At 40.9% G+C, this 13,955-nt stretch overlaps 2 protein-coding genes across 6 annotated transcripts; both read right to left on the bottom strand.

Moving 5' to 3' along the window:
* Nucleotides 1-774: 774 nt before the first annotated feature.
* On the bottom strand, nucleotides 775-1,644 carry LOC111223772. Its single transcript, XM_022748037.1, has 2 exons — nucleotides 1,424-1,644; nucleotides 775-1,312 (listed from the first exon to the last, which is right to left on the bottom strand). The coding sequence occupies exons 1-2, from the start codon at nucleotides 1,642-1,644 to the stop codon at nucleotides 850-852; spliced, it is 684 nt and encodes a 227-aa protein (XP_022603758.1). The 3' UTR covers nucleotides 775-849.
* A 4,565-nt stretch (nucleotides 1,645-6,209) lies between these two features.
* Nucleotides 6,210-13,732, bottom strand: LOC111223733 (deleted in malignant brain tumors 1 protein-like). Of its 5 annotated transcripts, XM_022747983.1 has the most exons (9): nucleotides 13,622-13,732; nucleotides 13,472-13,507; nucleotides 13,068-13,382; nucleotides 12,365-12,667; nucleotides 10,959-11,252; nucleotides 10,522-10,815; nucleotides 8,708-9,031; nucleotides 7,469-7,603; nucleotides 6,210-7,364 (listed from the first exon to the last, which is right to left on the bottom strand). In XM_022747983.1, the coding sequence occupies exons 1-9, from the start codon at nucleotides 13,662-13,664 to the stop codon at nucleotides 7,024-7,026; spliced, it is 2,085 nt and encodes a 694-aa protein (XP_022603704.1). In that variant the 5' UTR covers nucleotides 13,665-13,732; the 3' UTR covers nucleotides 6,210-7,023. The 5 variants fall into 5 exon arrangements, with proteins under 5 accessions (XP_022603704.1, XP_022603705.1, XP_022603706.1 ...); XM_022747984.1 differs by lacking the exon at nucleotides 10,522-10,815; XM_022747985.1 differs by lacking the exon at nucleotides 12,365-12,667.
* Between the last annotated feature and the right edge of the window lie 223 nt (nucleotides 13,733-13,955).

Genomic DNA, 13,955 nt, shown 5'->3' with positions numbered 1-13,955 from the left:
CTTGCACATCTGGGGAAGTCCAGCTGTTATCCTCCGGTATTGACTGACAGAGGGAAGATTTTCTGCATGTGCGCTAGAATTGGTCCAAATGTGGAAGTAGCATCTTACAATCATGTTGTGCATGGGCCAGATTCGGGCCGTGGAACTGGGTGTATATTGGGCCAGAAGAAAACAAGCATGCAGCCCAAGTATGGCCCGGACTTATTTTGTTATGTTTTGTTTGTAATTTCAGTGAACTAACTCTTTAATGTCTCGCTATAGGTTCTCTCTCCTCCTCTCCTCCCCTGGCATCTCCCCTACTTTTCTCCTACTGCCTTTATTTCTTCTCTCCTCTGTCGTGACACCCTCGCGGCATGACTCATAAAACATTAAACTGCTGCTATTGTCTGTCACCTGCTCCAGCAAATAACTTCTCCTCGGGAAACCAAACGTCACTGGAACCTTTTAAAGTCACTAATTCAATCACCTGAGGGGAGTTAAACATAATGCCAGCATTTAGGCCCCTTCTCTTTTTCTTCCTCCTGCTTGCTCCCTCCCTTTTTCCCTCCCACCATCTGGGCCTTCCTCTGTGTAAATTAGCTGCTGGCGCCATCTTGTGGTCACAAATGTCCATAACAAAAGTAGTTTTCTATGTATTTCAGAAATCCCTGCACCAAGAAGACGCTGTTGCACAAATGTAATTTTCTGAAAATCAAAATCTTTATGTTTATACAAATTGAAAATAATTACAAAATAAATAATCTCATCATTTAGTAGTTGTAAACTTTGACAGTCTTTTAGTGGAAGTGTGTGTATGTGTGTATATATTTTTTTATTCAACAATGTATTGTCATGTGTGGAGTGTGTGCGTTAGTCTGTGTGTTCCTCCTCTGTCTTGTCCTTGCTGATGGGAAATTCCAGCGATGTCCTGAAGCGGATGGGCACCTGGTGCTCCTCGCTGTTTGGCTGCTTGAGCACGGGGGCGTGGATCCGCAGCTGTCCATCATCCATCAGGGAGCAGGATAGGCCGGACAGATCCAGGTGTGGGGGCAGGTCGATCCTCTGGACGAACCCTGTCTGAGATGAGGCCGAGGCGCAGAAGGAGGCGCGGGACGAAGAGGAGGAGCAGGACTGGCTCTCTTCTGCCCCGGCCTGCTTCATGGCCACCACCGCCAGGCTCCGCCCCTCCAGTTTGACAGTGATGTCATTGGGGGCGTAACCACGAGCATCTAGGGTCACCAGGAGGTCACGGTTGTTTTCTGTGGCCTGCTGCGTGTCCTTCTGCAGCTCCATGCTGGGGCTCTCTCTCTGCTGCTCTTTACCATCACTCAGCCTGAAACACAATCAGGATCCAGATCAGAATCAGCCTCAACAAGTTTACCAACTCATCCACTGATTATAGGTTCCAATAACTAATCATGAGATACACAGTTACTCTACATACCCTGCCAAAGTGGAGGAAAGGAGGGGCAGCTTGCCGAGTCTGAGCAGGGGGTGCTCGTCGTGGAGCTCCCTCAGGAGGCTGTCGGCCACTTTGGCTCTCTGGTTGAAGAAGCCTTGCTGCAGCGAGGAAAGGGCCCCGTGGTTCAGCGGCCACAGCAGCCGTTCCTGGCTGAAGAAAGGGTCATCGCCAAACAGGCTGGTCAAGGCAGCGTGCTGGGACATCATGTCAACGTTGAAAGACCGTTCTTGACAAAAACTTTGCTTTGTTTATAAGACAACTTGCGAGCGCTGTAGTCTCGTAGTTTCCTTAATATCTTTAGGCTCCAGTGAAGAGTGAGAACTGACAATTTCCTGAGCGTCTTCTTCTTGCGAGTCTTCTGTCAGGTAGTTTGGGAGATTACACACAACTCTCCCCTTTAAATACCCCAGCAGTCCCACTCCAGCCCTCCCACCGTGTTATTTATACCCCATGAGCTCACTGCTGTTTGCTAGCGTGTGCCAGAGGGGTCAGGAATGCCCTGCAACTCATCAGGAGGCTAAAGACAGCTCATGGTCACATCCTGTTTGTGTTTGCGTGTTCACACTGCAGACAGAAATGTCATGTTTGCTATTTTTCATTCCTAATGTGTGATGCAGGTACAGATTTAAAAAGTGTGAGAGCAAAATGGTGAGTTTGTTCAACGCTGCAGTGTGAGAATATCTGTGATGACAGTGAAAACAGCTAATGTGTGCTCAACAAATGAATATCTACTCAGTAAATACCACCTCCAACAAGTGTCAAAATGTACATCCATGAACACCAGTATCCTAATATCTAGTACTTAGTATCTGTGTCGACTGCCTATGACCAAATCCTGATTTTATAACTGTGACGTCGTCTGATAAAATCACCAAACACATAAATTAAAGACAAAGACTGAGCTGAGATTTCACCTGGATTTACTGTAAAATTATCACACAGAAAGAAAGTTAGAAGAGACAGAGCATGACTCCAGAATATGACAAACTTTTATTAGAGGCAGGCCTTTATGTCTAAGTCGCTCTGTTTGATATGTACAATGGGTCATAGCTGTTGGTCCAAGCCTCGTAACAGATGACTTCTCTCTCTCTCTCCCTCTCTCCTGCTCTTTCTGCTTGGTGTGTCTTATTTTTATTTTTTCCTCTTCACTTTATTTGCTGTAATGGAGTTGAGGCTCAGTGTATTGGAAGCGCTCCTCTGCTTCTCTGTGGTTCCCGAGCAGAGAGACTTGGTAGACTGCGGCTCGGCACTCCACTGACCTGTGGTGGAACTATCATCAGTCAGTCAGTCAGGGACATTTGTGATTATAAAGCTGGCCCCACTGTTGTGGTGATTGATTATTATACAAAGATCATCTAGTTTTGAGAGATGATCTAGTTTCTGTCAGTACAGTCCGTGTGCTTATTATTATAACCATGATAATCAAGGTCCATTATGCCTGCTGTCGTAGGGGCGCTATTTCAGGAGACAGTCCTATGGGTCGTGTCAGAGGAAACTGAAGAAAACGTGTAGGTAATCACAAACGATCTTTATAAATGTTACAGCTCACAGACATGCCTTTTCATTGGATGTATAAACTTTTCCTTGAACTGACGTCCATGAACCAGACTTCAGCAGCTGTTCAGCACTTAACATGTAGACCAGCAGTGTAAACAAAGCCTGTCTTGTCTCAAGTTACGAGGCTTCATCCCTGCTTCTTCGAGGGATGAGCTCAGAGTGCAAACACTCTGAGTCTGGCTGCATGTGTGTGTCAGTGTGTGTGTGCGTGTGTCAAGCCAGTGTGCTAACATTACAAGGAGCATGTGTCATATCTATTTGTGGCTTTCAAGGCGTCATATTGTAAACCTGCTCTCACATCATTGGTTCATACAGTGACCTGGTTCTCATGTGATTGGCTCAGAACAGCTTCCTCAGTGTGGTATTTCCAGGTTCTGCTTGTAACAGTGTGCAGAGATATTTTGTCAGTGTTGTTAGTATTAATGGATTACTGTTTCAAGTTTTGTTGACAGTATAACAGAGATATTATATTGATCCAACTCTGCTGTGTCTGTATATGATACACTCAGCAGATTTTATTGGTTGAGATGAAGATGGATGGCTTAAGACATCATTCGACAGTTTGTCAACTTTGAGTCATTGGAAGGTTTAGTGCAAAAATAAAGAAGTGTGTAAGAGAGCAAGGACAGACATAGAAAGGAAGATTCAAAAAGGCTGCCTTTTCCTCGGCTTTAAATTAAACCACCCATTTTAGTTTGGTCATTATTCATGGTTTTATATGGCTGTACGGCTTAAGTCACCATGGCCATATTGGTAATTTGTGCATGTGTTTGCTAATGTGCAGAGGAATGTGTTGTTGTATTTTATAATGAGTTGCGTTTTATTATATTTTTGTTGTGTTTTATTCTCATTAAAAATTAAAGCTCCTAATCATTGCTTCAAATAATAATGTTGTCAATTACACCAGAAGGAATAACATGACATCTTAGAAAATCGCTTTCTTGAGCGTTAGATAGGAGGATCACTCTCACATCTGTGAAGTTAATATGTAGCTGGAGCTAGTGGCAGGTTAGCGTAGCTTAACTGTTACGGCCACAGCCAGCCTGTTTTTTCTTCATTATTATCCAGGCAGGAGGTAAACATGTCGGGAACAGGAGCATCTCCTGATGGAGATACAGGAGACAGATGTGGAGCAGCAGGAGGTGAACTTCAGCTGAGCTTGATGATGAGATGCGAGCAAGGATGCTGGAGGAGGGCGGAGATTGCTGCAACTTCAGCTTTCAGTCAAGTCTTCCTTAATACCCTGAGCCACCTTGTGCAGGCATGGAGAAGCCAGTGTGACCGGGTTCTCCCACCCTCGGACTAGACCCCTTATGCCTGTAGTTTGCTCATTTGAATTTGATTTACATTTAACATATAACATTTAACTTATGCACACAGTTTGCTGTATTGCACTGATTTATTTTTACATTTGAACATTTACATTGTTCTATTTATGTATACTGAACAAAACTATAAATGCAACACTCCCATTTTTCATTAATTCAAATAAATCCTTGTAAGTGAGGACTTCTCCTTTGCCCAGATAATCCATCCACCTGACAGGTGTGGCATATCAAGATGCTGATTACACAGCATGATTGTTGCGCAGGTGTGCACCTAAGCCCTGATCCCACACTGACTTATTAATTGACATCACCTGGGAAGTGACTGAGTGTGAGAAGCCGCAAGGTTCTCATAATGGTACTAAGAGGAATGGGACAGCACTTTGATGACATCAAATCATGTTGCATAGGGTTAGGATCTGCGTTTAGCATGTCGTAAACCAACCAAACAACTTTTTTCACTTGACTAAGAATATTAAATATCTAAAACTGTGCATGGTAGTTTATGCATGCCAAACCTGAGAATGTAGAAACCAGCTGACTGATCTTTCTCCCAATACTGTTGATTCTAAGAGCAGTGGCACACTTCTGCAAACAGTTGGTGGCTTACTTAAAATACAATAGTGGGCAACATTTGCTAATTCAGATTTGAGTCCACAGAATATACCATAAACACCAGGCTTTGTGGAAGTGTAGATACTGTAACCAAAGCCTATCTGGAGACCAGATTTTGTCTGCTGTTACCCTCTGTAACCATGTTGCTCCTTATTCTGTTGAGTCTGCAACATTATAATGACATATTTGACATACTTACATTATAAGTGCATATTTGTATTGTGCATCAGGAAGACATCTAAAGTGTGAAAATGTTCAGGGGGATAAATTTACTTTTACAAAAGTGAGTCATGCATTTCATTTCCCAGTACAATCAGGGAATGTCAGTGTTAAAAAGAATGTGGCCCAAATTTCTTTGCAAGATACTCGATTTCTGACAAAGTTCCTCATCACATTCAAATATTTACCAGGAGCTTAGGTGTTTTATATATTTATTTATTAGTTTGTTTGTCAGGGACAATGCAGGAAACATTGTAAAAGGTTACAGTAACATGATACAGATGTGTATGTAGCATACAGGATTTCTATCCGAGGCTAATTTGCGACCCGTTTCCCTGGTGAGGATTTCTACTAAAAGCGTTCATAACATATAATTAGAGTATCTTCGTTAAGTTGAGCACATAATAAATAGTGACATTTTCATTCAAAAATTACAAAATTTACATCACATTACAATCAGTTTACATGTGTTGCATATGTGTATGTGTGCACATGTGTATGGTCCCCAATTCAGTATATGTGTATGTAAATAATATTTATTGGTGTGTGTCTATTTGTATGCATGTTCATCATGTCACATAAATGTTTTACAGAGTTAATAAAATAAAATGCTTTTAATCAGCTGGTGTTACATATAGAGTAAAAATTAGTCAACACCACATGTAATGATAGAGGACTATAGATTTCATTTACAATGTAATTTTTAAATTATTATTATCATAACCATTACAGAGTGGGCTGCTCCGCTGTCGCCATCTTGGCAGTGCCTGACTCCACTGAACTCCCAGCTAATACAAAAATAGGCAAAGAGGAGGGGCCAAGACTTCGGTGCATGCTGGTTTGTGACAAGCATACATTCACCCACCTGTCAGTCAAAGCGGCCACACTCTAAGCCTTATTAAAATTTAAACAGGTGAGTTATATATAAATTCACCCGCGTACAGTTATCATGAAGGAGGAAATTAAATAAATTAAGACCAAAACTGTTTTTTGTTCCAGGCTGTAAACATGTTTGTTTCTGCTGTAAAGTTGAACATTTTAACATGGGAGTCTATGGGGATTGATTCACTTTTGGAGCCATTAGAGGAACTGCAGTTTTTGGCTTCATGTTTCAGTTCCAGAGGTTCCCGCTCATTTATAACTTCACAATGGGTGACAGGGACCTCTGCTGGTGACTTTATAAATGCTCTTTATTTGGGTAGAGAATATGGAATACAGGTAACAGTTTCCACAATATTAATTAATGCCACTCAATGAAAATAATATCACTATATATCACACTAGCTAAATTTAGCTTAATCTGAACCTACAGGCAACTAAATCATTTGCAAAGTGCCTCGTTCTCCCACATTTCACTTTTATTTTGATGGAAAAATGGAAATTACACCAAACCCCTTTGTTCCAATTCATTTTCAATGTGCATGGACATTGGAAAAATAAAAAAAAGGGCCTTTTTTCTTTTTTTTCATATTTGTTTTTTGACAGGAAAACAGATGATACTTTTGTACAAATGGGTTTGCCCTATGCTGATTCATTTTAATCCAAGGAATGCACGCAATGTTTGGTCCTACGCCCCATATTTCAAGACTTATGAGGCAAAACCTTTAGGAATGGTCTGGGGACTGCACCCAAAACTAATCACATCATGTAATGCATGCTGTATATACACTGAAATGGTAATCCAAAATAAGATGAAGTATCGAATGACTATCATATTCTACTATGGCAAGAAAAGATCAAGTTATATTTCTATAGTATCATTCAATATCAATTTGAGCCAGCTGTTTCACTGGCAGTTGTCCTAATTTGGCACAAATCAGTCCTCTATCAATTGTAATCACTTTGTCACTATTGACTGAGAGTCACCTAAAAGTTTTGATAAATATCTTCATCTTTGTCATAAATATCCACAATTTGTTCATGAAATTCCGGAGTCACATTTTCATAGTCATTTTCATCATCGCTGCTTTCTTCTTCTTCTTCTTCTTCTTCATCTTCTCTGTTGTCCTCTTCACAGACGTCCTCGGACTTTACGTAATTTACACCGGGGCCGGCATCCTCATAATCATGATCTTCGTCGCTCTCAGGCTCCTCATAATCATTATCATCATCTTCTTCCACACTCCCATTGAGTTTCTTTGCGATGTACTCTTGATCTACATTCTCATAGTCATCGTCGCAATCATCTTCATAATGGTTCGCAGCCACTGAAATGCAAGCATCAGATGAAAATGTGAATGGATATGAAAGCACTTTGATGAAAGTGTGTATTTAAATTTGTGGAACTGTGTGTGTCCTGGTGAGTGCAGACCTTGACTGAAGATGATTGGCAGATGCTTGGTGTCTTGTTGTCTTTTCCTGCGCACCAGACAAACAACCAACAAGACCAGCAGGAGCAGCACCAGGATCCCAGCAGCTACTGAGGAGGCCAGCAGTAACAAAGGAACTAGGAGGTAAAACACTGAACAGTTTATCCTTGAAATCATGTCTAATTGTCTCCAAATGTAATGTACAGAGTGTACAGTCTTCAGACTTCCTCTTTCAAAATAATCTATAAATAATCAAAATTTGACTCATACACATCTGGTTTCAAAACCAGTCACCCCAGTGAAACTGCTTTCAGTAATAGAAACCCTGTTGTCAGCAACTGATGTCCAGTCATCAGTTCTGCTAGACCTGTCGGCATCATCCGTTGGCACAACCCTCCTACACCACTACCCTAATTTGAGTTCTGCCTTCCAGATCAATTATTTAAATTGGTATTGCAAGAATAAGTGTCACTTTTTACCACAGGGATTGGTGCTTGGTCGCCTCTCTTCTACATCAACATACATCACACCCACCTCCCTTCGTCTGATTATCCGTGCATATGTTTTTTTTCATACCACTGCTACTCTGATCATATCCAGCTCTAGCAGTCCTTCCTGCCAAAGTCTCAAAATGGACCATGCAACGCCACCTTCAACTCAGGCTCTCTGAAGGTGATTCCAGCCAGTTCTGTTCAGTACATCAGTATGCATTTTGGTGAATGATGAACTGAGCGTATGTTTTTACAACTAATGAACGTGAACGCAAGCGTCGTTGACTCCGGTGACAGTGAGTGACACACACACACCAGAAGATGGCGGTGAACCAAAAAGCTGCCAAAAAAACACCCAGAAGAAGAACTACTGTGTTTTGGTTTTAGGGCTGCACTCGAGGCGTGTGTCAGGTGCAGTTTCTAGTGCGGACAATACAAACAGCACAGCTACTGGTGCTGCTGAAGTCAGTTCATACGAATGTTTGAATGACTTTTATGAATAAATCAGTTCAGATTCCAAAACTCACCGCCGGGTCTGAATAAACACCCACATAAGTAATGAATTTGAAACGAGTTGAAGCATCCAACCGGTCTTTTGAAACATCTGCGAGTGATGATCACAAGAAGTGATTAAGAAAGGGTCAGACCATGAACCAACAGCCGTAAAGTCAAACTCACAGCAGATACACATAAAACATATGTTCAGCTTATTAATAATATGTCAAAATGATTTACTTAAATTCTACTTACATTTAATAACCACATTTATCTGTGCTGTCTCCGTGGAACTGAATATCCGCGTGGACAGTACGACTTCGTACACACAGCTGTAGTTGCCCTGGTGTTCATACTCAGCTACAGGGAACTCAAAGGAGGCTGAGTTGTTGACTGCAGGCTTGGAGTCGGAGGTGTTGGAGCCAGAGAAGATGAGAAAGAAACGGCCTCCAGAATAGATGGAGTTAATGGAGCAGGTGAAGACAAAGCTGTAAGCCTCAGTGATCTCTGCACCTCCAGGACTCCAGACCAGCCCTCCGTCAGGAGATGTCAGGGAGATGTTGGGCCTCTCCAGTCTTACTATGTAAATGAAAAGACAGATGGTTTGCCTCTAGGCATTTAAAATGAGATCCAGATTCATTCTAAACACAATTACAAACATACATTCAACATGTAAGTTTTCAAAGCAAATGACTAACGGCTAAGGTGGCATTTCAAAGTTGCAGTAACTTTTTTTTGGCAACTTGGGGGCTTTGGAAACAAGCTAACAATAACACTGACATATCATACGCTTTTAAGTTGATATGGTGAGCTTGTTAGCAACTAGTTGCTTATTTACACATCCAGCAGATTGGCCATCGGGAGTATCGGGAGTCTTCCCGGTGGGCTGCTGGACAATTGGGCTAATACGTATCAAAATAGAGACAAAGTAGAATTACCGCCTCGTGGTTATCTCCCTCCGCCACTCAGACTCGTTTCAGGTTCCATCCCTATTTATAAAGAATCATATAAAATATTAACCATTCTTGTGAAAGTTTGTCATAATTGCTCTGTGAAGTTTTGAGTAATGGCTAAAAAGTGTTTTGTGCCATCACAGTGACCTTGACCTTTGACCTTTGACCACCAAAATATAATCAGTTTGTCCTTGAGTCCAAGTGAACGTGCCAAATGTGAAGGGATTCCCCTCAAGGTGTTATGGAGACATTGCATTCACAATTATAACTCTCGTTTAGCTTTGTTTTTGGTCTCCACCAACTACTGAGAAAAATATTTAGCTCTTTAGCAGCTAAAAGCTCCTTTATCACCAGTAAGTGTCTAACTGTGTCCTCTCTTCAGTGATGAGCAGGTAGTACATCGCTGAAAAGAAACAGAAACTACACTATGAGATCAGTGAACCAGAACCGTTATGGACAGTAAAGCTGTGGGCGGAAGAGATAAACAACAAGCTGAAACTCACAATGAAACAGAAGGAAATTCAGGTGATAATTTGCTGTAGGTTCATCTCTAAGAGCGACTGCTTTCACCTTGTCATATTGTTCTCACACTGTCATTTATTACATCGTTATTATAAAAACATCAATCATGGCTGTTTCAATGACATAGTGTTGTAGTTTTTCTAAGATCAGCAGCTACACTAACATATTTATAGAAAGTTTTCAATACATTTAATACATTTCACTTTCACTCACAAAAACTATGTTGTTGTGTTTTCATGCCTCTGTGCCAGTGACAGCCAGAGCCGGAGGCCTTGTGAACGCGATTTCTCAGCAACACCTTGAAGGAATTTCCTCAACTTTGGTAAAAACTTTCACCTGGATTCAAGAACTACCTGATCTGATTTAGGTGGCTGAAGGTCAAAGGTCACAGTGACCTCACAAAACACTCTTTAGCCATTACTCAAGACTTCACACAGCAATTATGACAAAATTTCACAGAAATGGTTAATATTTTTTATGACTCTGGATGAACAGGGATGAAATCTGAAACCAGTCTGAGTGGTTGAGGCATACAACTGCGGTTATTCTAGTTTGTTTTATGACTTATTTTATTGATTTATTTCCTTTTCTTACCAGTGATAGAAAGTCTGACAGAGTCACTTAGAGGGGAGGTGAAATCTCGACCGGAGCTGCTTTTCTGATACTGACACCGGTACAATCCCTCATTGACAAATTCCACTTTAGGGATGCTGAAGGTAGCAGAATTGGTATTTGATGTCTGTATCTTTCTTAATGAACCTGGTGTCCTCTTCAAAGTGAATGTTCCTCCTAAAAACTGAGTTGAGATCGAACAAGTGATGCTAACGTCCTGACGCCAGGTAACCTCACTAACAGGGTTCATGGAGATGCTGGGCTTGGGAAAGATCACTGAAAGAGCAGCACACAGTATTACAGCATAAATGTGTTTCCTTTGAACTGAGCTATACTGATTATGACTTCTTATTAGTTTGCTGCTGTTTAATGATTTACACAAGTGAATGAAACAGGAAAGTGGAATTATTTTTTCTTACCAGTAACAGTGAGTCTGACCATGTCAGATAGGCTGGAGCTGAATGTTTGACCTGAAATGCTTTTCTCATGCTGACACTGATACAATCCCTCATTGTCAAAGTTCACTTTAGGGATACTGAATACAGCAGAGTTGGTACTTGAGGTTTGGGTCTTTCTGAATGAGCCTGAAGTCTCCGTCAGAATGAATGTTCCACCTACAAGCTCAGCTGAATCTGAACAAGTGATGCTGACTTTCTGTCCCCAGGTAGCCTCACCAGCAGGAGTAATGGAGAGGCTGGGCTTTGGGAGGCTCACTGAAAAAACAACACAATAATCAGGTTGAGACACAGCAACTGACCTTTGTTTTTCAGAGCTCAGTGACCATGTAGTTGTGAAATAACCAGAGATAAGATTGTGTCTCCAACCCTGTCTTTAATTGGATGTATTGAATGGAAAGATGAGCCATTTTTAAATAATTAAATCATAAATATGTGTATACTGTAGACAGCACTCTCTTTTCTTTGAGCTTTATCAGCTGTGTCCCAAGTGAGGTGGCTGCATCCTTCGCAGGCTGCATGTAAAGGCCGATTGTGTCACAGTGAGGAAACTAGGCTGTCCCACTTTGTTGTGCGCTGGTAATGAAAATGAATATGGCAGAAAACAACGGTTCAGTTCGGCCTTCACAGTCAACGCCAGCTAGATCGCAATATCCAAAGGATGTGGCCCCTAAATTGGGACACAGCTCTTGTGTTTTACTGCTTCTTACTTGTAATGGCCATTCAGGTTTTACAGTGACAATAAATAAATATATATCTATATATATATAGATATATATGTATTGATGACAACACCGACTGTACCTTTCTTGAAGCAGGCAGTCACTGGTTGATATTTCGGAGCTACCTTTCATTGACTACAGGTGGTCAATATTTGATATTTCAAACACAGGTTCTTTAGTGGAGTAATCCTTTAACAATGCCTCTTATCGAACAAGATTATCAAAATGAAACAAGTTTTAAAAAAAAAACACTTCCTATTTTGGTCCAATTTGGGGAACTGGTTAATTTTACTTTTCATCAGCCAAACATTGTGCAGACTTAATGAATATTTTGTCAGTGAAGCTCTTCTGTTTTGACTTTACAGATATCCAAGTGTATAAACTGTGCTGCCTTTCAGTAAACCAAACTCAGTGTTGTGTCCCTCAGACTGTCAGTCTGGAACCAGACAATTATTTATTTCTCTTTATTTTTCCACCATTTATTTTTCTTTTTTTCTTTTTTTTCCATTTTTACAATTCTTTATGACACCCCTTTGACTCCATAGAGTACAACATAACATTACAACATGCAGTATATATACAGTATAATGTATATATACTGTATATACAGTATATCAGATACAGTAAGTGAGTCAAAATTCATCTCACCTGAACAGACGACACCAGCGTCCTCACTATGTTTACAGTCATGTGTCCCAAATCCTCTGTGCTGACACGCACTTAGAGACCCTTCACTTCCTGAACAGGCCACTTCATCAAGCCAGATCTTCCCGGTTCCTTGACCAAAAAGGGCTGATTGAGGGGCACTCAGTGCTGTACCACAGTTCAAATTTTTACACACCACCTTAGCATCCTTTACATCCCAGCTGTCATCACAGACTGTTCCCCAGGCGTTGTTGTGATAGATTTCCACTCTTCCAGAGCATCGAGTAGATCCAGCTAATCTGACACCTAGGCACAGAACATAGGATGGAAATTAAATCTGTTTTCATTGTTTGTCATGGGTTTACGGCAGACAAGACAGGTAAAACTTGCAGTCACATAAAAACATAATACAAGATGCAAAAGTTGGTTGCCAGCCCTGACTGACTATATATAAGTTACAGAGGAAACACAAAAGTTTGTTTGAAACTGATAAAGAAACTTTCTTTAATGTGGATCACCTCATTGTGATTACAGTCCTTTTGCCGAAAACCACTGTACTGCCGCTCACTTAAAGACCTTTATTTATTTTCTTATTCTTTTACAGATTTATTTTTTATGGCACTCCCATGACTCCACAGTCAAACATAATATTACAACATACAGTACAGTATAGCAGATACAGTAAGTGAGTCAAAATTCTTCTCACCTGAACAGACGACACCAGCGTCCTCACTATGTTCACAGTCATGTGTCCCAAATTCTCCGTGCTGACACTCACTTAGAGACCCTTCATTTCCTGAACAGGCCACATCATCAAGCCAGATCTTCCCGGTTCCTTGACCAAATTGGGCTGATTGAGGGGCACTCAGTGCTGTACCACAGTTCAACTGTCTGCACACCACCTTAGCATCATTTACATCCCAGTTGTCATCACAAACTGTTCCCCAGACACCTCTGTAATTAACTTCTACTCTACCAGAGCACTGAGTAGATCCAGATCCAGCCAATCTGATCTGAACACCTATCAGGCACAAGACATGACAAACTATATTTTAACATTTTACTCAAAGCTAAAAACATTCTATGTCTGACACAGGAGAACGGACTGACCTCCAGCAGGTGAAGATGACGCCGACAGAAAAGAGACTAGGAGAAAAATGGCGTAGTTCAGTACATTCAGTAACGTGGAAAGTGCTAAAAGAAAAGTTTCCCTTGTTTCTGCTTATTGAACTAGAGTAATAGATATTTAATTTTTCTTACCAAGGGTCAAAAAGCAAAGGTTTCTTTGTTGTCTGCTCTTCATGGTTCAGAGAAAAAGGCAGCTCTGCATCGTTTATCACTGAAAAACAGGAGACAGAAAACTGAACTACTCAAGACGTTGTACAGAAACTTTTCACACTTTTCTCACTTCCTGGAGCACTTCTCTCTTTCACTTTTGATCCATCTCTTCTTTTTTTTTTTGAATACTCACTTTTATATGCATGCACTGTTCTTTATAACCAACTGCATTTTACCTTTATATGTAGAGGTTACCTCTGAGAATGTATTTATTATACGTTGTAATGTATTTATTGTAATCTATAATTCCAATTTT

This window comes from Seriola dumerili, unplaced genomic scaffold (assembly GCF_002260705.1).
Source record: "Seriola dumerili isolate Sdu_G_001 unplaced genomic scaffold, Sdu_1.0 BDQW01000113.1, whole genome shotgun sequence".
NCBI lineage: Eukaryota > Metazoa > Chordata > Actinopteri > Carangiformes > Carangidae > Seriola > Seriola dumerili.
This window is presented reverse-complemented; position numbering and strand designations above follow the sequence as displayed.